General features: G+C 42.4%; 1 protein-coding gene and 1 long non-coding RNA gene across 2 annotated transcripts; one reads left to right on the top strand and one right to left on the bottom strand.

Moving 5' to 3' along the window:
* The first annotated feature begins 222 nt into the window (after nt 1–222).
* LOC311053072 lies at nt 223–2,322 on the top strand. Its single transcript, XR_014601603.1, has 3 exons — nt 223–296; nt 1,310–1,423; nt 2,277–2,322. It is a non-coding gene; the product is annotated as an uncharacterized lncRNA (long non-coding RNA).
* A 15,332-nt stretch (nt 2,323–17,654) lies between these two features.
* On the bottom strand, nt 17,655–25,760 carry LOC311053227 (putative C-type lectin domain family 20 member A; the record flags this gene model as incomplete). The annotated part of the gene is made up of 5 exons (XM_084068684.1): nt 17,655–17,801; nt 20,880–20,974; nt 21,516–21,845; nt 23,266–23,479; nt 25,656–25,760. 5 exons carry the CDS (start codon nt 25,758–25,760, stop codon nt 17,655–17,657), a joined length of 891 nt encoding a protein of 296 aa, XP_083924810.1.
* Nucleotides 25,761–26,407: the final 647 nt, after the last annotated feature.

The raw sequence follows: 26,407 nt of genomic DNA, 5'->3' as shown, positions 1-26,407 counted from the left end.
TTTAAGTACATTTTGATACCAATACTTTTGTACTTTTACTCAAGTACATTTTTAATTCCGGACTTTTACTTGTAACGGAGTGCTTCTACATTGCGGCATTGATACTTTTACTTAAGTAATAAATGTGAGTACTTTTCCCAGCACTGTGTAACACCCTGTTTGCCCCCATCAGGTGTGAAGTGAAGTTATGAGGAGACACAGGAGCGGTCGGGGGGAAACCTCAAGGACACCTCGGCCAAGTGAGGAAGAGGAGCAGGAGAGTAACGAAGATGAAGAGTGGACTCCTGGGCTGACTGGTAATCACAAACATTACAGTATGATACGTAAACCAAGAACCTATCAAGTATAATATCAACATTTTGACATTTTGAAATCTTTTAACACACATCTTCTCTTCTGGGGTCCCTGGCACAAACTATTTTCAGATGGGGGTTTGTGACCAAATACATATCAATTTGATATGAAAACGGAACTAGAGGTATAGTGTTAAAGATGTGAAGTTCAAGCAGACAACTCAAAGTAGTACCAATATCAATTCATTTTTATTATAATTGTTTTAGTTACTTTACAATGACAATTGCTTTTAATGAGTCTGTTTAGCATTTTTGTTTTAGTTTTATTACACAATTTTAACTATTGTCTGTTTTTATTGTAGTGTGGTGGACCCCAGGAAGACTATAGTGACCACTTTGTGTAAGCTAATGGGGATCCTAAAAAAGAATAAAGACCAACATGTGTGTGGCTTATAGACAGTGGACAGCCAAGGGTTAACTGGCTCTAATGTTCTGCAAGTCTGTTCTTGAACCAGTCACAACTCAGCGCATACTGTAGCTACAGTACAGTTATGGACGTGGTGGATAAGAACATAGCACACTACTGTCTCACCGGAAAGGGAGTATTCGTCACTGTCAGGTGGAAACCTTCTACTGTATGTCCAAAACCGTTCCTTTTTTACTATTACTTTAAAACATAAAACAATAGTGAAAATAGTTAAATTGCGATCGGCTAGATGTTCACTACTTTTGTGCGACACCCCTGTATGATGAAGTAGACAATGAATTTGTGAGAGAAAAAAAAGAACAGTTGAAGTACAGAGATTCAGTACACGGTTTTTGCCCAACGGCAGCAATGTGACTTTCTAATAGTCAACATTCCAATATGTGTTATCTTTTATACCCTACTACAGTACCTTGTGTGTGTGTGTGTGTGTGTGTGTGTGTGTGTGTGTGTGTGTGTGTGTGTGTGTGTGTGTGTGTGTGTGTGTGTGTGTGTGTGTGTGTGTGTGTGTGTGCGCGTGCGTGCGTTTCAGGTGGTCAGGTGACAGAGGGAGTAGCAGCAGTGTGTTCCGGTGACAGAAAGCTGAGAAAACGAGACACCATTGATTACACCGAACAGGAAGTGCCCACGGATGAGCATTATTACTGTAGGTGATCTCTGTTTACATCAGTGGTGGTCTAGGGACCCCCAGGGGTCCTTGAGGGGGTTCCAGGGGGTCCCCAGCTAAATGAGTTTGATATAGCAAATTGATATAGCATCACAATCTGTCAGTGGAGGAAAAGGTACTGTATTTCTATTGATTACTCACCCCCGAGACTTGAATTCATGGATATTTTTTTTGTTTTTGTCAACATTTTAACAACACACATCTTCTCTTATGGGGGTCTCTGGCACAACATCTTCTCTTATGGGGGTCTCTGGCACAACATCTTTTCACATGGGAGGCCAAAGACATATCATTTCGGGGGTCCTTGACCTGAAAATGTTTGAGACATCAATCATTCTTCCTCTCTCCCTCTCCCTCTCCCTCTCCCGCTCTCTTTCTCTGAATCTGTCTCTTTTTCTCTCATTCGTCTCTCATCTGTTCCCTCCATCTCTGTTGTTGTTCTGTCACTGTGTATGATTAATTTAAACAATGTTTTAGGTTCATGTCACATACTTTGCAAAACTGTTCAACTCTCTCGTGTGTGTGTGTGTGTGTGTGTGTGTGTGTGTGTGTGTGTGTGTGTGTGTGTGTGTGTGTGTGTGTGTGTGTGTGTGTGTGTGTGTGTGTGTGTGTGTGTGTGTGTGTGTGTGTGTGTGTGTGTGTGTGTGTGTGTCTGTGTGTGTGTGTGTGTGTGTGTGTGTGTGCAATATCCACATGCATGCGTGCATACATGTGGATATTGTGGCCTAACCTAATAGTGGCTCTAGTGACACAGCTAAACCAGTAGGGATAGACAAATGCTTTATGTCAGTATATATACTTCAGCATAAATAATGTGTTTCTTTTTCTTTAGATCCGGAGGGAGAGAAACCGTTATGACTACATCGATGCTAAGGACGAGACTCAGTCCAACTGGATGAGGTGGGGACATTCTTCCATATTGTCTCCTTATCTATTCAATAATATTGAATATTATGTATAACATTATATAGACTGTGTGCATATCTAGATTATCTATTACAAATATATACGGTAAATTAGAACTTGCACCAGATTCAAACATCGGCTCACCACTGGCCCGGCTCGAACACAATGCTCTGTAGCAGCGGTTCTCAACCACTGGTCCGGGGACCACCAGTGGTCCTTGAGGGGGTTCCAGGTGGTCCCCAGCTAAATGATGGAGAGTTGGTAACCAAATGGACCCTCATCGATCTTTAACTCTTGAGAGTAAAATGAGTGTAAAAAAAAGAATTAACTATTGTTACACATCTGCATTACTTAATTAAAGAACTGTTATTTTGATCAACATTTTCCTGTTATCTCTGTGGTACCACATCAATACAGCATGGAATTGTGGACAAAATCTTATCCAACGATAACAAAATATTCTAATAGTGTTGGGTCTGAGAGTCTAAATCTCATCAAATGGGGGTCCGTGGCTCAAATGCTGAATAAATAATGGACCTTGATATGAAAAGGGTTAAAAACCACTGCTCTGTATTATTGTCAAACCAGACCCCCTCCTGGCCCAGTGTTCCTATAGTATAGGCTGTGAGTCAGATGGTGCCAAAAACAGCTGAACTGTCAGCTCTGAACTGGTGCCCTGAAATGCCCTTCATTTGAAGAGACATGTAGACTGGAGAGAGCAGTGGTTCTCAAACATTATCGTGTGTGCGTGTGTGTGTGTGTGTGTGTGTGTGTGTGTGTGTGTGTGTGTGTGTGTGTGTGTGTGTGTGTGTGTGTGTGTGTGTGTGTGTGTGTGTGTGTGTGTGTGTGTGTGTGTGTGTGTGCCATGTGTCAGGTATGTGAACTGTGCTCGTAATGAAACAGAACAGAACCTGATAGCTTTACAGCATCGAGGGCGGGTCTTGTACCGATGTTGTCGTCCTGTGGCCAGAGGAGAAGAGCTGCTGGTGTGGTACGGAGACGAGTATGCAGAGGAGTTGGGAATCATCTTTGATGAGCTGTGGGACAACAAGAGCTCTGCTAAAGGTAACATCTGTCTGTCTGTTCAATGTAACGTATGTCTGAGTAGTGTATCTATATATCTGTCTGTTAGGAATGGATGAGGATCAGGGCCCTCTTGAACATCTTGAAAGCTTTTGCAGCCCACCTGTAAAGAACAGTCAGGGCATACTTGCCAGTATTAGCCATAGATGGATAACACCCCAAGGTGGATCATGGCAGGATGCCCAGAAACCTATATAAGGGGATGAATGACCCCTTCGGTCCCGACCTCTAGTGACCTATGCGATCCTAACCTTCCCATAGATGGAGATCCCCATAGATGGAGACAACCAATCTCCCCAAGTATGACATCATAGAATCTCCTAGACGGCTATACATGGAGATACCTGGCATACCTTAGCTCTGACATCAGAGACCCCCTCCCGGAACTCCATGTATGGAGATAGCCGAAACGTCTAGGGCTGATGTCATAGTCCCAGATTTGGGCATAGCGGAAATATCCCGCTCCATATATGGAGATGCCTGACACTACCTGACATCATCGTAGTGACATTAGGACCGCAGCCGACAAGTATATAAGGGCTCGATGTGCATTGGTTGAGAGCAGTTCCAGCAGCGACCCAGAGAGACTAACTCCTTACAGAGAGTGAAGAATCGAAGAGAATCCAGTAATAGTTGATTCCCACAGCCTATAAAGCATATTCTCACAGTGGCTTTGGATCTGGTTAATGAGTCAGCCGATTATCAGTAAAACACCACCCATCTGCATTAATTGTCTGGTTAATTTAAGTCCATTACTTGTTTGGTTTAGTGCATTCATTGTTTGAGGTGGCTCTTCCTCTCTGTCTTTCTCTGTCTCTGTCTCTCTCTATCTCTCTTTCTCTCTCACAGGAGAGGGGTCCCAGTCTTCTCAGACTCAGGTCTTCTCCTGTCCTGAGTGTCCATACGCCTTCACATCTCAGGTCTTCCTCCATAAACACCTGAAGAGAAGCCACAACAACCTCTACTGGCAAATGCTGAGGAGTGGACAGATCCTACCAGCAGCCTGTCATCAGACCTCCACCACCAGCTCTGTACCCAGACAGAAACAAGGAGACACAAACCAAACAAGAGAAGTAAAAACACATCAGTCTTACGCAGGAATGAAAACTCACAGATGTAAACACTGTGACAAGAGTTTCACTGCATTAAGTCTGATGATGAGACACCAGCTTATTCACACTGGAGAAAAGCCTTTCCACTGTAATCAGTGTGACAAAAGTTTTACTCAGGCAGTTAGTCTACAGAGACACCTGTATATTCATACTGGGGAAAAACCTTACACCTGTAATCAGTGTGACAAGAGGTTCAATGATTCACGTGATCTGCAAATACACCAGCGTTTGCACACTGGAGAAAAACCTTACACCTGTAAGCATTGTGGCAAAAGGTTCAATGATTCACGTGATCTGAAAAAACACCAGCGTCTCCACACTGGAGACAAACCTTACGCCTGTAAGCATTGTGGCAAGAGGTTCAATCATTCAGGTCATCTGAAAACACACCTGCGTATCCATACTGGAGAAAAACCTTTCGTCTGTAAGGATTGTGGCAAGAGGTTCAATGATTCAAATAATCTCAAGAAACACCAGCGTCTCCACACTGGAGAAAAACCTTTCGTCTGTAAGCATTGTGGCAAGAGGTTCAATGATCCACGTTCTCTGAAAAGACACCAGCGTATCCATAGTGGAGACACAAGAGTTTCAGTGAGTTAGGCCACCTGAACAGTCACCAGCATATTCACACAGAGGGAAAAACACGTCCACTGTAAACGGTGTGAGAATCAAACAGCTGTATGTTGGTACTGTAGGGAGGGTGGTTATACAAGCAACACATTATGGATATTAATACTACTTGAGAGAAAACAGGAAGATCATCATTTAAAGAAACTGATTGTGTAAATATTGTGAATTAAGAGTGAATTGAGGGCACCACTGCAGAGGCTTAGGTCACTTCCTGGCTGCAGAAGTTTTGTACATTTTCAAAAAGCAGATCGGCTATCGTCTCTATTTTAGGGCTTAAGGTATTAATTAATAATGTATTTTTGTAAGTTTGGGTCCTGGGGAGACACCAAATGTCTCTTTTGGGTCTCAAGCTGAAAACATTCAGGAGCCCTGTTCTATACACGCCACAGGCCAACAGTAGGGGTTAGTTGATGAATTGAATACATATATAGGACCACAATGGAAACAGTGTTATCCTTTTAGTCTCAATGTCTTACTGTACCTCGTGCTGTTTACATTCCTGACTGATAAAGTATTCAATCAATCAATCAATTAATCAATCAATCAATCAATCAATCAAAGCAACAACTGGGACCACAAGTGCAGAGGATTGGCATAACCACTAAATGGCTGTTAAAAAATAAATGTATAAAATGTGTGAATCTATAAATCCAATAAACCTTACCAAATGCAAACCGCAAACCATAACATTTTAGTCCAGTTTTGATGTCAATATTGTCTAATGACGTGCAAATGAGTATTGCTTTCTATTCCATAAAAGCTCTGCTAGTCAATTTGTTGAGTTAACCTAACAGATCAGCAGGTTCACACAAAAGTGTGTCAGTGTTTTATCATGAATCACAACAGAGTCAAATACAATTTCTACTTTCTCATGTACCACCTGTAGTACCTCTGTGTACCCCTAGGAGTAGTCATACCCCTATTTTTTTTTTAAATACTGCTTTACAGTAAGAGCCTGCAGTTGTCATATAATTGTAAATGAATGCAAGATTGTCTGTCATGTTTCTCAGCTTATAGCAAATGTAATGATGATTGTGTTACATTGATATCATTGTTTTGTTTAAATTAGTGTTTTTTCCCTTAAAGCCCCCCTTCTTACATCTGACTGAATTAAGCTGAGACCCCCCACATGTTGTGTGTGCGCAGTGTGGGAACCACTGTTTAAAAGTATTTTGTTCCAGCTTAGCAAATGAAAAAGCATGTTTTTTTTTAAATAAATAATTTACAGATGTATGAAACAATCTGCTGTCAGTATCATTGTTGTATTGGTTATTCAGGTTAAATGCAGAATAAAGCTACAAATACTGTATGTTCATTATTGTGCAGGACTGAATTTAGAGAGATATTCTACGTGATTTTTCAGTTACAGTGTCTGAACAAATGAATATGAAAAATCTAAATATTGCACCGAGTGTTGTTTTAAAGTGAAATCCACCTTTAACATTCTGACATCAATCCTGACCTTCACATTTCTGCACACGTGTGTGTGTGTGTGTGTGTGTGTGTGTGTGTGTGTGTGTGTGTGTGTGTGTGTGTGTGTGTGTGTGTGTGTGTGTGTGTGTGTGTGTGTGTGTGTGTGTGTGTGTGTGTGTTGTGGAGTGTCGCTTGGGGCCCGAGCTATCTGGCGTCTCCACCAAGGCGAGCTAAGGAGAGGTTTCAGCACCAGAGACAGTGCAGAGCACTTGGGCAATTAGTGGAAGGAAGGTATGTGCCTGTTTTCATCCTCAATCAGCTTGATATGATGACACCTCAGGTCTGATTGCCAGAGTGGTGACAGCCTGGTCTGATCAGCCCAGCCCTATACATTTTTGCTGAACCTCTCCTCAGATGAAACTCACTCCCTTGGTGAATGGACGCAGGCTCGGGCGGTAAGCTAAAACACACTCGAACATTTGTCCTTATATGGCTTGTTAAGACTGAATTAAGACTAATTATGGTTTCTACTCTCTTCCCTAGGCACCATAGGGCACTTCATGCATGGACTAGGAACTGTTATTGAAATACCCCAATCCGGGAGGAATTTGTGTTATAGTTTTCCCCTACCTGCCTTTGTTAAAGTTTCCCCCCAATAAAAGACTGCTGTTTATGCAAATCAAGCGACTCTGTGGTTGGTTTTGGTCAGCACTCCTCTGTGTGTGTGTGTGTGTGTGTGTGTGTGTGTGTGTGTGTGTGTGTGTGTGTGTGTGTGTGTGTGTGTGTGTGTGTGTGTGTGTGTGTGTGTGTGTGTGTGTGTGTGTGTGTGTGTGTGTGTGTGTGTGTGTGTGTGTGTGTGTGTGTGTGTGTGTGTGTGTGAACATTCAGATGAACACTCGCAACGCAAGTCGTTATATGAGATTGTAGATCTGCTATTTTCAAAATATTTATCTGTTGAACGGAGTCAAGCAAAATGGGGGGTCCCCAGTTAAAAAATGATTACTCTGGGGGTCTTCACGACCAGAAAAGGTTGAAAACCACTACACTACAACACTTCTGTCCCAACAGGGGAAGCCACCATCACATAATGTGCTGTATGCAGTGATTCTCAAACTTTTCCATGTCAAGGACTCACAAATTGATATGTATTTGGCCGTGGACCCCCATCTGAAAATGTTTTCTGCCAGGGACCCCCAAGAAGAGAAGATTTGTGTTAGAAAAAATCCATGCTTTTATTTTAGTATTCATCCAACTTTTATTTTAGTATTTTTTTAATATTTTCTTTTTAAATAGCACATGTACAAGCTTGTAGATCTGCTGTTTTTGAATAGCCAACGTATAGGCCTAGAGAGTGGATACTCCTGGGGTGTGTGTGTGTGTGTGTGTGTGTGTGTGTGTGTGTGTGTGTGTGTGTGTGTGTGTGTGTGTGTGTGTGTGTGTGTGTGTGTGTGTGTGTGTGTGTGTGTGTGTGTGTGTGTGTGTGTGTGTGTGTGCGCGCTCGCGCGTGTGTTTATGTGTGCATACAAGCGTGTGTGCGTAACCTAATAGTGGCTCTAGTAACACAGCTAAACCAGTATAGGGATAGACAAATGCTTTATGTCAGTATATATACTTCAACATAAATAATGTGTTTCTTTTTCTTTAGATCCGGAGGGAGAGAAACCGTTATGACTACATCGATGCTAAGGACGAGACTCAGTCCAACTGGATGAGGTGGGGACATTCTTCCATATTGTCATATTGTCTCCAATGCTCTGTAGCAGCGGTTCTCAACCAGTGGTCCGGGGACTACCAGTGGTCCTTGAGGGGGTTCCAGGTGGTCCCCAGCTAAATGACGGAGAGTTGGTAACCAAATGGACCCTCATAGATCTTTAACTCTTGAGAGTGTAAAATGAGTGTAAAAAAAATAATTAACTATTGTTAAACATCTGCATTACTTAATTAAAGAATTGTTATTTTGATCAACATTTTCCTGTTATCTCTGTGGTACCACATCAATACAGCATGGAATTGTGGACAAAATCTTATCCAACGATAACAAAATATTCTAAAAGTCTTGGGGTCTGAGAGTCTAAATCTCATCAAATGGTGGTGTAATATATTTCCATATAACATACATAGATGTAAGCACTTCACAAGTAAGCTGCAGACAGAGAGGAGCCTGGTGGGGGTGACAATTAACATGGCTATTGTTCTAGTTGATAGACATAGCGGCTATGCATTTGGGATCAAGGCTGGCACCTCTCTTTTCCTGGCCCTTTACAGTTGCAAATGTGGAGGGCCAGGGGAAGTGGGGGTTCACCTTTTGAGGGCTGACACACCAACACGTATCTCCTCTTAGATCTCAAAGGTGACCACTGCTATAAAGGACTGACTGAAATGTAACTAACTTAGTGTGTCTCAGGCCGGAGGGCCGCCTGTGTGGACCTCAGGGTCTCCACAGAAAGCTGTTTGTACTATGCTGTACTATGAAATAAACTGGAAGAAGTAACCTCACTGCTGGAGTGATGTCTCATCCATTCTTCACCATCCATTCACATCTCTGGAACATCAAACTAACTTTACAATATGGCGTTGTTGGCAATTAGTATAGTGCAGTAAACCTGTAAATCGGTGGCTTTAAATATACCACATATGGCGTTTCAGTCGGCAGTCGCGTTGGTTTGGTTATTTGGGGAACGGGACGCCAATCTCCAGAAATGCTGAGCCAGGCGTCGAAAGGACATGCGCGGACGGGGAGTCTTTGCCTTGCGGTGGATGGAAGGATCGAGCTATCTTCCGGCGACGTGGGGGGACCACTGCAAGGACATCGGCACGACATGACGACAACTTTTCGAGGATCTACGGGGAGAGGCCCTCATCATGACCAGATCTAGGAGGCTGTAACGACTCATCTGGCTGCACAACTTATCTTCTACGGTCGCTAAAGGAGCGCGCTGCGGTGCTGACGGCAGTGCGGGGAACCTGTGGATGGACGGGGTTCTCTCGTGGCGGGTAATGTTGTGAGGAGGACGGGAGACAGCGGGTGCCAGCAGAACGTAGAACCGGCGACGCTTATTTGTCTTGATTTTCTCGAAGTATTCAGTACAATTGCAAGCCAGTTAATAGTGAATATATTCTAATATATTTGCAAGATATTAAGTACAAGAAATTGACTGAGTATTTACAGAGAAGAAGATAATTAGCCTGGAGATGAGGGGTTCTTCGTGGGGAGTGTGTTTACATTTTCTACGATCGCAAGTAGAGCGTGCTGTTGTAAAATGCAGCTATCTGTTGGACAATCTGGACACTGTACTGGGAAAGCGGCCGGGGCGAGAAAATGACGTTGAGGGAAACTACAGAGAAACATTATCGAGCGGGACATTGTGCATACGGGACCTGGGGTTATATTTTTGTGATGGTGGGGGTTTAAACTGTGGCGTAAGTGTTGTGAGGTTATTGTTTTACTTTCTGGTCTCTGGTATTTTATGTGAGCTTACTTTGTGTTTTTGTTATTTCATTGGGGGTACACTGCCTTGTCTTTTCACTGTGGGCGCTTCCGTTCGTAGCTGTCATTTGTCCTTGAAGGTACAGTGTAAGCTTAGGGATAAGTATTAGGCTATCTTTGAGTATTATTTGGTGGCTCGGCGGGGGGGGGCATTGACTTGGGGGGTGGTGTTATCGGTTGGTGAGTGATGATTCAACTGTATGCTGTCGGCTTCCATTGCTGGTTAGCTGTGTAATGTTTCATACTGGAGTTTAAAGGACTAACAGAGGGATCCTGCACGCTAATTGGAATTAGGAAATGAGTTTTCTGTCTATTTGTAAATCACCTTGTCACTGTACTATGTAATCTTGGTTCTTGTATGTGCATTGTTCTGTATTGGATGATTGTTTGCTATTTAGTGTTCCTGAGTGTTTTATTTTTGTCCTGGTTGTGTTCCAGTAAGTTTCATGGGGGGCGGTTCTTTGTTTTTCTTTTGGAAATATATGTTTTTGCGGAAGACGTTTGGAGTCTCCCGTGGGGGGTCTGTAATATATTTCCATATAACATACATAGATGTAAGCACTTCACAAGTAAGCTGCAGACAGAGAGGAGCCTGGTGGGGGTGACAATTAACATGGCTATTGTTCTAGTTGATAGACATAGCGGCTATGCATTTGGGATCAAGGCTGGCACCTCTCTTTTCCTGGCCCTTTACAGTTGCAAATGTGGAGGGCCAGGGGAAGTGGGGGTTCACCTTTTGAGGGCTGACACACCAACACGTATCTCCTCTTAGATCTCAAAGGTGACCACTGCTATAAAGGACTGACTGAAATGTAACTAACTTAGTGTGTCTCAGGCCGGAGGGCCGCCTGTGTGGACCTCAGGGTCTCCACAGAAAGCTGTTTGTACTATGCTGTACTATGAAATAAACTGGAAGAAGTAACCTCACTGCTGGAGTGATGTCTCATCCATTCTTCACCATCCTTTCACATCTCTGGAACATCAAACTAACTTTACAATATGGCGTTGTTGGCAATTAGTATAGTGCAGTAAACCTGTAAATCGGTGGCTTTAAATATACCACAGTGGTCCGTGGCTCAAATGCTGAATAAATAATGGAAAGTACAGAAAGTAATTTAGGAAAGTACAGAAAGTAATTCAGAGGACAGGAGCCTATCCTATGTCTGACAGCGCCGCGCCACCATTTTCTGCCACAGCGCCACCTAGAGCCTTTTTTTTGGGGGGGGGGGGGCCTAGGCAACTGCCTACTCTGCCTAATGGGCGTGCCGGCCCTGGGAGAGAGCAGTGATTCTCAAACATATGCGTGCGTGCGTGCGTGCGTGTATGTGCGTTTGCGTGTGCGTTTGCGCGTGCGTGCGTGTGTGTCGGCTATAGACGGCTATACATGGAGATACCTGGCATACCTTAGCTCTGACATCAGAGACCCCCTCCCGGAACTCCATGTATGGAGATAGCCGAAACGTCTAGGGCTGCTGTCATAGTCCCAGATTTGGGCATAGCGGAAATAGCCCGCTCCATATATGGAGATGCCTGACACTACATGACATCATCGTAGTGACATTAGGACCACAGCCGAGAAAGTATATAAGGAGTCGATGTGCATTGGTTGAGAGCAGTTCCAGCAGCGACCCAGAGAGACTAACTCCTTACAGAGAGTGAAGAATCGAAGAGAATCCAGTAATAGTTGATTCCCACAGCCTATAAAGCATATTCTCACAGTGGCTTTGGGTCTGGTTAACGAGTCAGCCGATTATCAGTAAAACACCACTTGGTTTAGTGCATTAATTGTTTGGGTGGCTCTTCCTCTCTGTCTTTCTCTGTCTCTGTCTCTCTCTATCTCTCTTTCTCTCTCACAGGAGAGGGGTCCCAGTCTTCTCAGACTCAGGTCATCTCCTGTCCTGAGTGTCCATACGCCTTCACATCTCAGGTCTTCCTCCATAAACACCTGAAGAGAAGCCACAACAACCTCTACTGGCAAATGCTGAGGAGTGGACAGATCCGACCAGCAGCCTGTCAGCAGACCTCCACCACCAGCTCTGTACCCAGACAGAAACAAGGAGACACAAACCAAACAAGAGAAGTAAAAACACATCAGTCAAAACACATCAGTCTTACGCAGGAATGAAAACTCACAGATGTAAACACTGTGACAAGAGTTTCACTAAATTAAGTCTGATGATGAGACACCAGCTTATTCACACTGGAGAAAAGCCTTTCCACTGTAATCAGTGTGACAAAAGTTTTACTCAGTCAGTTAGTCTACAGAGACACCTGTACATTCATACTGGGGAAAAACCTTACACCTGTAATCAGTGTGACAAGAGGTTCAATAGTTTAGATTATCTGCAAATACACCAGCGTTTGCACACTGGAGAAAAACCTTACACCTGTAGGCATTGTGGCAAAAGGTTCAATGATTCACGTAATCTGAATAAACACCAGCGTCTCCACACTGGAGACAAACCTTACGCCTGTAAGCATTGTGGCAAGAGGTTCAATCAGTCAGGTCATCTGAAAACACACCTGCGTATCCATACTAGAGAAAAACCTTTCTTCTGTAAGAATTGTGGTAAGAGGTTCAATGATTCAAATAATCTCAAGAAACACCAGCGTCTCCACACTGGAGAAAAACCTTACATCTGTAAGCATTGTGGCAAGAGGTTCAATGATCCACGTTCTCTGAAAAGACACCAGCGTATCCATAGTGGAGACACAAGAGTTTCAGTGAGTTAGGTCCCCAGTTCAAAAATTATTACTCTGGGGGTCATCACGACCAGAAAAGGTTGAGAACCACTACACTACAAGACTTCTGTCCCAACAGGGGAAGCCACCATCACATAATGTGCCGTATACAGTGATTCTCAAGGACCCCCAAATTGATATGTATTTGGCCGTGGACCCCCATCTGAAAATGTTTTCTGCCAGGGACCCCCCAGAAGAGAAGATTTGTGTTAGAAAAAACGTCCAACTTTTATTTCAGGATTTTTTTTTATATTTTCTTTTTAAATAGCACATGTACAAGCTTGTAGATCTGCTGTTTTTGAATAGCCAACGTATAGGCCTAAACCTAAATGGATAAAGTGGTTAGAAGGATTCTGACGCTACATTAAATACTTTAGCTGGGGACCCCCTGGAACCCCCTCAAGGACCCCTGGGGTCCCCGGAGACCACTTTGAGAACCACTGATGTATGTAATGTAATGCATAATTTGTCTACTCGAAAATAACCAATGTACTCAAAATATTTTTGAAATATCTTGAAAAAAAAATTGGACATTTCAAGACAAATCTTCTCTTATTCAAAATATTTATTAATGGGGAGGCCTGTGGACAAATACATATCAATATATGTGGGGGTCCTTGACATGAAAAGGTTTTCTGTAGATCAGTGTTTTTTTGAACTGGGGACCCCCATTTTGTTTGGACTTAAAAGTCCTTATATTGTCACTTCACTGTCATCTGGGGACCCCCCAAAATATTGTGGGGACCCCCCTGGGGGTCCCGACCCGCACGTTGAGAACCACTGCTGTAGATCACTACAACATCAGGTAGGCTTAATTTATATAATTAAAAAAATTAAACAATAAAGGAGGCACAAAACAGCACAAATGACAGATTCACTTCATATAAGAAACAAGCAAATTAAATGTCCTCATTCAACCCACTGGGAATGAGAGTATAATATCTGTAAGAGCCATACTATGTGATTTATAGTTTATATTACTCTGCCACTAGAGGGCGGTATGACCACAGGTTCATCATGCCAATCAAGCTCTGCTCACAGCAGGTGTTGCTGCTGACAGAGGAGATCTGTGTGTGTGTGTGTGTGTGTGTGTGTGTGTGTGTGTGTGTGTGTGTGTGTGTGTGTGTGTGTGTGTGCGCGTGTGCGTGTGCGTGTGCGCGTGCATGCATGTGGATATTTATGGAATACCGAAGCTGCCATATCTAAAATTAAATACATAAAGTCCTCCATAGATATTGTGGCCTAACCTAATAGTAGCACTAGTGACACAGCTAAACCAGTAGGGATAGACACATGTTTTATGTCAGTATATATACTTCAACATAAATAATGTGTTTCTTTTCTTTAGATCCGGAGGGAGAGAAACCGTTATGACTAGATCGATGCTAAGGACGAGACTCAGTCCAACTGGATGAGGTGGGGACATTCTTCCATATTGTCTCCTTATTTATGCATTGCATATCAATAATATTGAATATTATATAACATTATATAGATAGAGTGTGTACACATCTAGATTATCGATTACAAATATATACGGTATATTAGAGCTTGTAAGATTCCTCTTCTAGCCAACCGAGCACTGGAGTGGCGAACGGACTGGGTGTTCTCTACCGCTCTTTCTTGGCTACGGTGTTGGGTGCTCGGAGGCAAGGTTTCTGGACAGGCTTCCATCTGGGTCTCCTCGATGAAGACGTCCTCCTCACCCTCCTCTGAATACGAATCGTCCTCCTGCTCACCAATTCGGAACATGATCCGTACCAGAAGAAGGGTGAGAACAAAAATCCACGCCTTAAATCGCATCTGCTGGCAGAAGTCACCGCTTTAGGGGTGATCGCTAGGGTTGATCCGAGTTTGACACTGACAGCTGTACAACCGGCACTGACAGCTAAGCACGTAGAATGAACAGAGGCTTCTTAAATGAACCGCCAGAGTTGCACTGTGGGTATGAGGCCGTGAGTGAGTTAGCATGTAGCGAATGAGAATGACAAGAGGTTGAACGTATGACTTAAAGGAGTACAACTATATAAGCTTGTTAGCGAATGGGGGGGTCCGGGGATTGAGAATGAAGTATATAAACATTCTGCCTTCCGTGTCTACATGAACTATCGTTACACTGAATTAATTGTAAGGAAATCTGGCATTGAATAGCTACAGTACATCTATCATACACACACACAGCAATACAGTATATCCAGTCATGTATCGTGTCTGTCGGGTTAAAACCTCATATGTTCAAAACTGTTACTTTTCTGAATTCTAATTCAAAAATAGCAAAAGTATCAGATATACACGCTCGAAACGAAGCCCTTGTTAAAGGTGATTATTTGGTTAAAATAATTAAACAGCTCTATATTCTGATAGTGCTCAATGCTATAGAGTGTTTGTTCAGTAACAGGAGTCTTCACGTCTCTCCAGCTCTTTATTAAACAGAAAATGCATTTTCAGGTCAGGATACCAATGTATCCTGACGTTTTGTGTCATCCGTCCTTTATTGTTAACTTTTTTAATTATATAAATTAGGCCTACCTGATGCTGTAGTAATGTACAGTAGGCTATTGTATTGACATGCACAGAAAGATTGGACACATTTTTTATTCACTTAATTTGTTTTACACCATATACAGTTTAAATTCACTTTAAAATGAAATAAACCGACACAGGTTAAATTCAAGCCCAGTTGCACCAGTATTTTTAAACCTATTTTAAAACTGGATTAGCAGTTGTATTTAATTTAAAACTATTAGAGGAAAGATTTTTTTTTCACAGGAAAATATGAGACAGGTTAAACCCAATTGAATTTTTTGACTATAATGAGTTTTTCCAGCAGTTTTACAGAAGAGTCTGTTCAGTAACAGGGGTCTCCCTGTCTCTTCAGCTCTTTTGTAAGCAGAAAATGCATTTTCAGATGGGTTACACATTTTATCTAATTAGGAGAGAGAACACAAAGATCAGATCAGGAAAAATGAATAGAGATTCTTACAATTGTAATACATAGTTTCACTTTGTTTTATTGTTTTCAGATAAAAAAAGTAAGACATCACAAAATGTAAGACATTATACATTACGTGTTCTAATGTTGAACTCTTAAGGTCCGTACACACCGTGAACGTTTATTCTGTGCGATTAATTTGCATTAATTTAAACAGCTGTTTGTGTTCATGAGGAGGCTACATGCACACAGAGCGCGATTAAGCTACGTAATTATTCTTCGAAACGAGGTTGATTTTTCAGCACAAATACAATTATGAACCTGTATGAAATAAATGAGCCATTTCCAAAATTAAAGTTTGATGGGAAATAATTGCGTCCCATTTTCGTTTGTTTATTTGCGTCGCTTCTGGTGTGTAATGACCTTTATTACTATTTTTCTTTTATGAATTCAGTTCACATGACTTAAAGGCATAGTATGTAACTTTGCCCTGTATTTACAATACTTTCCTTTTTTTTTTACCAATCGCTTCCCTCTATACCAGCAGTCAGCCACTGGAGTAGTGTAGTGGTGTTTACCTACAGAAACACTGCCCACTCGCTGTATTTTGATGTTTTCACAGTTTGTTTTGGTAGGCGGGGACATTTTTGGTCTACCAAAACAAACAGTGAAAACTCCATAAATACAGCGAGAGGACAATGTGTTCCTGCAGGTAAACACTACACTACTCCAGCGGCTGATGACTGCTGGTATAGAGGGAAATAATTGGTAAAAAATGACATATTGTTTTATTATGTAAACACATGGCAAAGTTACATAATACTATGCCTTTAATATTAACCATTTTTAACGTGGTGTCCCTATTTTGGTCATTTAAAATGTTATAGACGTGTTGCTACTGACATGTCTGGTGATATCTAAATTCAGTGACTGTGCTAAAACTTGGTGGAAACAGTTTGGAGATTGAAAAAAAGAGAAAGAAATAACAGAACCAGTGCAAAGACTATTACTATTGAAGGGCCATCCTTCATATGGGATGCAATCAGGATCATCCTATCAGGGTCATCCTTCATATGGGACGCTATCAGGATCATCCTATCAGGGTCATCCTTCATATAGGATGCTATCAGAATCGTCCTATCAGGATCATCCTTCATATAGGATGCTATCAGAATCGTCCTATCAGGATCATCCTTCATATAGGATGCTATCAGAATCGTCCTATCAGGATCATCCTTCATATAGGATGCTATCAGAATCGCCCACATATGGGATGCTATCCTACATGGGATGCTATCAGGATCATCCTACATATGGGATGCTATCAGGATCGTCCTACATATGCGATGCTATCAGGATCATCCTACATATGGGATGCTATCAGGATCATCCTACATATGGGATGCTATCAGGATCGTCCTACATATGGGATGCTATCAGGATCGTCCTACATATGGGATGCTATCAGGATCGTCCTACATATGGGATGCTATCAGGATCGTCCTATATTATGGGATATATCTGGGGATATATGTCTGATATGGACACGAAAAACCAGATGGACCTTAAATGAGGCCATCACCAATTTTCAACCTATCTTCATATAATTGGTCCTCACTAATGCTCATTATAAGATGACCCCATTTCTGTCTACTTGTTCCGTACGTGTCTCAAAGGAGGGCTTTGGACATTCAGAAACCTGCCCACCAGTGTCGGTCATCAGTAAGCAGGTTTGGTCACTAGAAACAAGATTTCATTGGTGGGCAGGTTTCTGAACTGTCCACAACCCACCAATGAGACGCGGAGTAAGTAGACAGAAATGATGCCATCTTATAATGAGCATTAGTGAGGACCAATTAAAATGAAGATACGGATGGAAATGGGTGAAGTGCCCCGTTAAGTGGTTTAAAGCTCCCTCTTTGTCAGAACAGGCTTCCTCTCCCGTTTCTTCTTCTTGTCTTCCTTGTGGAAGATCCTTCCATCAGCCTGCTCCACCCACCTCACTTTGATGTCTGCTGGCGCCCCCTGGTGGTCCTTCATTTTCTGGTTCATCTGAGACACACAAAGCAGAATGATTCTAATGATCTGATGTAAAGTGTCCATCGGTTCATGAAAGGCGCTATATAAATAAATAATTATTGATATTATTATTATTATGAATAGTGTCTGGTCATCTGATCGTGTGTTATACATGGTCAGGGGTGGATTACCACTCAGGGGTCCAAGAGCTCGGGAGGCCCTCATGTCGATAACAAAGCCCCAAAAGTCCTACTGAAAACTGAAGGAATGGCCTAAACATTCACTTTGATGTCACAAGATAGAGTAAGTAAATAGATCAGATTGGATTGCTGTGGTGGAGGGCAACACCTACCATCAGCTCCCAGTACTTACCGCACGACTTGCCGCACCTAAGCCATGCTACTCACACGCTGAGTTGGCGGTGCCGGGGATCAAACCCATCATAATGCGTGCATGTTTATCCCGCAAGTTTATCTATAGGACTTTAGAGGGGCATGCATAAAGCAAGGTCAAAACGGCATTGAATCTCTAAAATCCTGGTAGGGTTAGGGGTTAGTCAGTGGACCTGCCGGGGGTACATTTTACAAGTCTCTGCCAGGGGCCCATTGTCTCATAATCCGCCTATATATATGTACATTGTTGTTCATCCACTTTCAACCTGGTGTTCCTCTTTGGGGCGTGTCATCAGTGGTGGAAAAGGTACTCAAATGTTTTACTTAAGAAAAAATATCAATTCTGCAATGTAGAAATACTCTGTTACAAGTAAAAGTCCGTAATTCAAAATTTACTTGAGTAAAAGTACAAAATTATTGGTATCAAAATGTATTTAAAGAAAGTAGAAAGTACTCATTATGCTGAATTTCCCAAGTTTTCAAATGTATACTAATCTTTTGAAAAAAGTAAATCTACAAGCTCACAATGCTCACATTGTGAGCTTGTAGATCGGCTATTTTCAAATAGACGAAATGCATAGGGCTGAAGTGGTTAATGTATGTTTTGTAATGATAATCAAAATCTAGAAAGTAACTAAAGTTTTCAAATAATTGTAGTGGAGTAAAAGTACAATATTTGCCTCTGAGATGTAGTGGTAAGTAAAAGTATTGAAAATTGGAAATACTCCAGTAAAGTAAAAGTACCTAAAAATGTTACTTAAGTACAGTACTTGAGTAAAAGTACTTGCTTTCCACCACAGCATGTCATTATAGGCGGAAATTCTAAAGTTATTCCAAAAAATCAAAAAGTTAGTATAGTAGCCTACATGTTATTTCATAAACAGTATTGTAGGGGTTTGTCTACATTATTGGTTGTGGTCCTGGCATGGACAGTAGACATTGAAGCTTATGCTGCCCATGCAGAATCATCATCTCCTACAGGTGACGCCACTGAACTGCTCAGGAAAGCAGAATATGTAAAACACTCAACATCAACATGCATAATAATGAGATGCAAAGGAGGCAAAGGTATACAGTACATGAAAACATCATGAAATAAAGGAGCAGGTCACCCATTTGCAACATATCACAGTGGCACTGTCCCTGTCATTCTATTTTCAGCAAGCAACAAGCAACCCACCTCCATTCCCAACTCAATGTCTAGAGTTGAGAAGGAAGGAGGTTCATCCCTATTAAAAGATAATCTTATACGTTAAATGTTAACGGAGTGTAATCACCAAAATGTTTGATCTTTTATTCAATAAAACTTTTCATGTGCAACAACTTGATCTCTCCTTTATTGAAATGCTCATTATAGATGGACTGGAACCCATTTTGGCCCTCATTTATCAACGCGGTGCAGCCCGAATAATGAGTGTACGGCGTAATCACCGCACCTTTCGGCATTTATCAATATATCCTGACGTGGGCTTCATCCTACCGTACCGTAGGCTGAAATCTCACGTCTGGTCGAGACCAGTTGTTGACGTTGGCTGCGCCCGTTTATTCCATTCTAGACCTGCGGAGCACCATTGTCTGACTGTCTGACAAGCATCTGGACACATAATCCACTCCTAAATGTGTATATCTACACTAATAAATAATCGCTGTGAAAATATATAATTTTATAAAGTAATTTAAACAAACTGCTTTAACAGTCATTCAGATAAGATTGTAGATCTGTCTGTATTGAAAATAGCAGATCTACAAGCTCACAACAGGTCGCATTGTGACGCGTTGTGAGCTTGTAGATCTGCTATTTTCAGTGCAGCAGCGCAGCAGTGCTTCTGCGAGAGAAGTTTCGGGAGCCCCGACCATCTTTTCACTGACAGTGAGGTCTACAAACTTACAGTAGCTTGTCCTATGTTATGGAGTTATGTCATAGAGAGTTATGTAGGCTACACAACCTGGCTGGGCTAAGGATATAAACCCGACGCTCCAATATTAACGTGGCGGCACGGAATCACTGCATTCCGCCCGAGTCTCAGTTGGGCGGGCGCGTGTGTGTGTGTGTGTGTGTGTGTGTGAGAGAGCGAGAGAGCGAGAGAGAGCGAGAGGCGCGTGCGTGTGTGTGTGCGGCGAGGCCAGCGGGGGAAACTGTTTCTTATTGGCTTTTCATGTCTTTGGTCGTATTGGTTCGTCGTAAAATCGGGGCGTTTTGAGAATATTTAAGGGCGTGTTATTTAAATGACGCTCGGTTTCAGCCGTCACATTTATCAACGCTGGGACCAAGTGTAAGCTCGGATCAGCTGTGTAGGATGCGTTGATAAATGTGACTTCGACGTTGGTGTACGGCCGAATATATGGACAAATATACTCCGTTTTTTTACGCTGCGTTGATAAATGAGGGCAACTGTGTCTCACAGGTGGGTTGTGGACAGTTCAGAAACCTGCCTACCAGGATTCCAAGCTAATAGAAACTACAGCCTTTCTCTTCCTGGAAAGTTAACTTGCAGAAGCCATTGTTCTTGCGTAAACCAAAAAGGTTTGAATTGTTTGAAATGACCAAACTGAGGATGTCACTGGGCAGGTTTCTGAACCCACAGCCCTCCTCTGAGACACACAGTGAGTAGACAGAAATGTTTATCTCATAATGAGCATTAGTGACGACAAATTTTATGAACATAGGGTTGAAAATGGGTGAAGTTCTCCTTTAATTAATAATACAGTTTGATTCTACCTGCTCCAAAATGGCTTCCTGCACTGCAGGGTCGTTCACATCCAGGGAGGAGCTCGTGGTCAGTTTCACTCTCAACACTTGTTTCTCCACTGGTGCTTTGAAAAGAAACACCCATTTCATTGATTAGATTCCAGATACTATAAGCAATATTATTCACAGTATAATGAAGTGAAATTAAAAAGGGTTTTCTTTTTCCATATTTTTTAATAATGTTCATCCTTATTTCTCTTGGCCAAAATTGAAGGATAAAAGAAAATTCAAATCGACAGTAACATTCACATGTTGACCTTTGCCCTCATCTCATCCTTTCTTTGTTGTTTTAGTGGATGTATTCTATAGATTACCTTTATAGTCTGATACCACCCGTTACTGATTCTGAACATTACAACTGAATATGAAGTATGACACATTATCTACCTTTAGATTTAATTTGACTTATTATGAATCTAATTATATTTCTAATGGTGCCAAATCTTTCTGGCTGGGTATTGGGGGTAGTTTTCGAATGAACCAGACGGCTCCATATACAGTAGATCCAGTAGAATTCTCATTTTAGAGCCCCCAAAAACCTTGGCCCAGCTCTGAACCGCAGCACTTTATAGCCAAAGTAACCGTGAGTTATAAGTTATCACTTACCACTGTAGCAGATGAAGGAATGTTTTGTGTCACATGTCCAGACTGCCCATTTGGGCCGACCGCCAGGCACCTGTGCAGCACATGCGTATGGACCACTATTTTGTTTCCCGCTGCTCCAGTTCCTGAATGAGGAGCTGCTCCCATCGGACCACTTCCAGGAGTCTCGGTACAGACCGATCCAGAACCATCCCTCGGACAGCATGTTCTGGATCTCTTGGTTCTCAGACTGGTTCCTCACACTGGCCAGGTCTGTGTGTTTCTCTCTGCACTCCCTCTGAGCCTCTGACCATGTCAGTCGTTTTTTAATGATGATATATTTCCCTATCGGTTCTGAAAATAAACTACAGTGAGTTCCTGTATAGAATGTACACAATATGGCCGTTTGATACAGACCCCTGTTTGATAAAAGTTACATTTTATTTTTTTATATATATATCCCTGGCTGGGACCCAAAAATGGTCTGGAGCCAGGCTAACCCAAATCTACACTGCAAAATCCTTAGTGTTAATTTAACTCAAATGTGACCAAATTTGGTTCCATTTGTATGCTCTCAAGTAACGAGTGTTGATGTCGATTCAGGAGTATCTTGAGTATTGATTGAATACTTTATTAGACAGAAATGTGGAGGTACATTAGCCTGGTAAACCCTCCCTCCGGAAATCTCATTTCCATTTGATTTCAGGAGTGAGTCTGGCATGAACGCCCATTCTGCAATATTGGCTCTGTACGCCAAACGGACGAGCCTATCAGCGTCGTCGCGCATCGTTCTGTGATTGACAGCTACAGTTGGCCAATCAGGTGGCGAGTGAGCCCGAATGGCACCGAGTGCAGCCTGAATACAGCCGACAAAACACAAACGGCAGCCATCTTTTCTGTCCGCTATTTTCTCTGCTGTTTTTTTACTGCAAAAAGCTCTCAAACTTCTATTTTGAGGCACGGAATTTACTTATAAGATATCGTTTGGATAGAATTTAGTTGTTTAACTTCATATATGTGGTCAATTAATCATGACAGAGCCTATTTAAAAATACAAATTCAGAGAACCGGCCGGCGGGCAGTGACACACATGTATCCGAATAAGGCAACCTATTTTGGGCATGGCCGTCTCAAAAGTCCCGTTGGGTCAAATTAGTCTGGTGAACTGCTGATTGGCTGAAGGGGAAAAACGATCATTGGCTGAAGGGGTTGTCAGTCAACGCTATTACTCCCGCCCAACTCCAGCCCACAGCCAATATTGCAGAAAGGGAGATCAGGCCAGACTCACTCCTGAAATCAAATGGAACTGAGATGTCCGGAGGGAGGGTTTACCAGGCTAGAGGTACATACTGTACATTGACAGACAAGAATGCAGTGTTATATTGTGTATTCAATCCATGTGTTGGCGTATTAATGTTTGCACAGTCTGGTGGAGCATACTTTTAACATTACTGTCCTGTTTAAAAAATGAATGAACTTGAATAAACACTAGAATAATCAAAGTTACTGTAGCAACATTTCGTGTAAGGTACGGTATGTGCCAGTAGTGAAAAGTAACTATGTATTGTACATGTACTCAGTTAGACACCGTGAGAGTGTACAAATGGAACCAAATGGACCCTTAAGGGTCACCCAGAGTTACTCCAGTACTAAAGTACAGTTTTGAGGTACTATTATTGCATTTTTGAGCCCTTGCTGGGTGACAGTTTCTACCTGGGCATACTGGGAGTGTGTGTGCAAAGTTTCACAACGATCGATAATAAACACATCTCACCTGTGTGGTCAAAGCAGATTGAATGGTGCCGAGTTTCACAGACGTAATCTCTCCATTCACCATTAGCATACATGACGGCACAAAGTTTGTTTAGTTCGTTTGGTTCTCCAGGAGCCCATTTGCTGAACTTGTGTTCCTCTGCATCTTTGTAGAAGCGTTCATCTGCCAGTGACCATCTCCAGTTGACATCGTTATACAGGCCTATCCAGACTACCTTAAAAGAAGGGACACCAAAGTCATTAACCCATGCATGGGCAAACATTCAGTGAAAATAGCAGATCTACAAGCTCTCGGCTTGTAGATCGACTTCACACATGGGCACCACACTCCCTCTGGTCGTCGGTCGTCTTATTAACTTTAATTAAAGTTTTAAACAACTCTTCAAATTGTATTACTGGGGAAGACTGGAAGTGGGACATGTCCTAGACAAAGATTTTTTTTTTTTTTATATAATCTTTCAGGTATATTTTTCACAATAACCATTCCACATATATGTGTTTTAACAACTTCTCTAAACACTATTAACACCATTTGTATTCACAAGTGTCTGCTCCCAACACTGCTGCCTTTTTTTTCTTCAGCACTTCAACTTTACTTTTATTTTCTACTCATTTTTATTTTGTTTCTATTTTTGTTATGTCCTTTTTATCATGTGTTTGCTCTGAGTCTTAATGTTTTATGTAAAGTAATTCAAAGTGCTTTCCACATCACACGGCAAATACATTTGCCTGGCCATGTGATGTGGTTCTTCTTTGAACTGACCAATATGGCCGTCCTTGGAGCTCCTTCTTCATTGTGAGCTTGTAAATGGGCTATGTTTTTTAATAAAAAAATGATTAAATAATTAATTAATGAATTGTTCAAATAAGTGTTAAATAGCTCTATATTCCTCTAGTAATCATGGCTATTTAATGTTTGTTCAGTAACAGGGGTCTGGCTGTCTCTACAACTCCGCCCCAGATTCCGCCCCAGAGGTAATAAATAAAAGTGCGGTGGGAGCGCGCCCTTACTGTACAAACCCTCTATAGCAGGGGTGGGCAACTTTATGATGGAAATGGAGAGGGCCACTATATTTCCACACTCACTCCGGGCCACATTGCATACACTGTCAGGCAGAGAACTTTTTTCGTGCCATTCTATATCACACAAAAGTTTTTTTTACTACTTTATTTATAGGATTTTCAGGTATTAAGCCCCGCATATACCCCACCCCGCATCTATTGTAGATCGGCTATTTTCAAATGGTCGAAATGTACATAGGGCTGAAGTGGTTAATGTATGTTTTGTAATTGCGACCGTAGGTCGCATTTACTATAGAAACCTGCTCCAGGTGTCCGTCCGTCACGTCACTCCGTCACACACGTCACACTTTTGCCCTGCTCATATCTCCGCACCCGTTGCCCCGATCCATGCCAGATTTTGCACACACACTCCTTACCTGCCAAACTACACCCTCCAAGGACCCCCGGAGCTCCAGGGACCCCCAGCTGCCTCGGGGACCCCCAAGTGTAAAAAATGAGCACATGTGGACAAATTACCAAATGACCACCCCAACGGGGCTGCTCACGGGGCATTCCCGGGGACCACCCACTCCTGGTGCTCCAGAACGGATGCAAAAGTGGTGGCGCCCCCAGTGGAGGACCCCCTGCCACTGCAGCTCACATAAAATGCCGTAACTCGGGCTAGGAGCGTCCGGGAGAGCCGCGGCCGGTACCTATTCGTCCGCCAAGGCAACGCGGACACCCCACCCCTAATTTCTCACATGGCCCTCTTCTAGCGCCACCTTCAGGCCGCTTTTCACAACACATTTTTGCCCACTACTCCTACAGTTTTGCCCCTAAAAACACGCAAATTGCTACACACTACACAGTATGTCTACACTCATGTCATCAACATGCCTGCCACCACATTTCTTAGACCACCAAACAAAACTATACATTGCCCACACAACTGGGAACCAATCGCCGTTACAGCCCTCTTCTGTATACATGTGACCTACGGTCGCTTATCTCCCGATTAGGGAGTCTTACTGGTAATAATCTAAATCTACAAAGTAACTAGTAACTAAAGTTTTCAAATAATTGTAGTGGAGTAAAAGTACAATATTTGCCTCTGAGACGTAGTGAAGTAAAAGTACAGAAAATTGGAAATACTCCAGTAAAGTAAAAAATACCTCAAAATTGTACAAAAAAAGTACAGTACTTGAGTAAATGTATTTAGTTACTTTTCACCTCTGGAAAAAAAAAATCCTCTGTGAGGTGCACAGAAAAGCCCAAGTAGACGTTAAAAACACCACAAACATGTTTTTAAACAGTATTTTTTTCCACCTCAGCATGATTCAAAAGCAGGTGTAAGAAAGGTGTAAATGAGTACAAAATGTAAATATTTACTCCATCCACCATACGGTCCAGTGTGTTGACGTCCTCCAGGGTGGGTACAGTAGCCAGGTCTGTGAACTTGTCCCTGCAGTACTGCTGAGCATCTGTCCAGTTCATTTTGATATTTACAAAATGGTACTGATGAGTGACACATAAGGACAGGCTCCACAGCCCTGTAGGATAGAACACAATACAATACAATATACATGTTATTGTCTTCTACCACTGGACTATCCACTGTTTTCTTAGCAACTATTCTATCAATTACTTTTTCAATTCATCAAAACCTTTTTGATATATCAGTGAATCGTAAAGAATTCTAAAATATATATATTTTGTTATTATCGATTCAATTGACTAGAAGCTCGCCCCCGCTACGCGGGGGCTCGCGTCTAGCCCGCGGCCACGCCCACGTTGCGCCCGCGGCCACTTGGCAACTCATATAAGTGGCGTAGCGTCATGAGGGTCAGTGGGGCCGTGGCTCGGTCAGTGAAGACCCTGTAGTGCGGATGATATGTGGCATAGAGGGGCAGATTGTAAATCCCCAGAGGAAACATCCGTGGGCTACCATTGGTTCAGCGATGTGTGCGGTCGCCCTGCGGCCCCTCCTCCTCCACCAATGTGCAGTATTGAGAGCCCTGACGTCACAACAATTGGAGCGATGGGCACTGCACTGTGGTTGGTTAGGGTACACCTAGGGCCCAGGTAGAACCCAGGTAAAGCCTGCATGGGCAAACCCAGTTAGGACCCGCCTTGGTCCCACA

Source organism: Gymnoscopelus microlampas, assembly GCF_963454915.1.
Source record: "Gymnoscopelus microlampas genome assembly, chromosome: 10".
Classification (NCBI taxonomy): Eukaryota; Metazoa; Chordata; class Actinopteri; order Myctophiformes; family Myctophidae; genus Gymnoscopelus; species Gymnoscopelus microlampas.
This window is presented reverse-complemented; position numbering and strand designations above follow the sequence as displayed.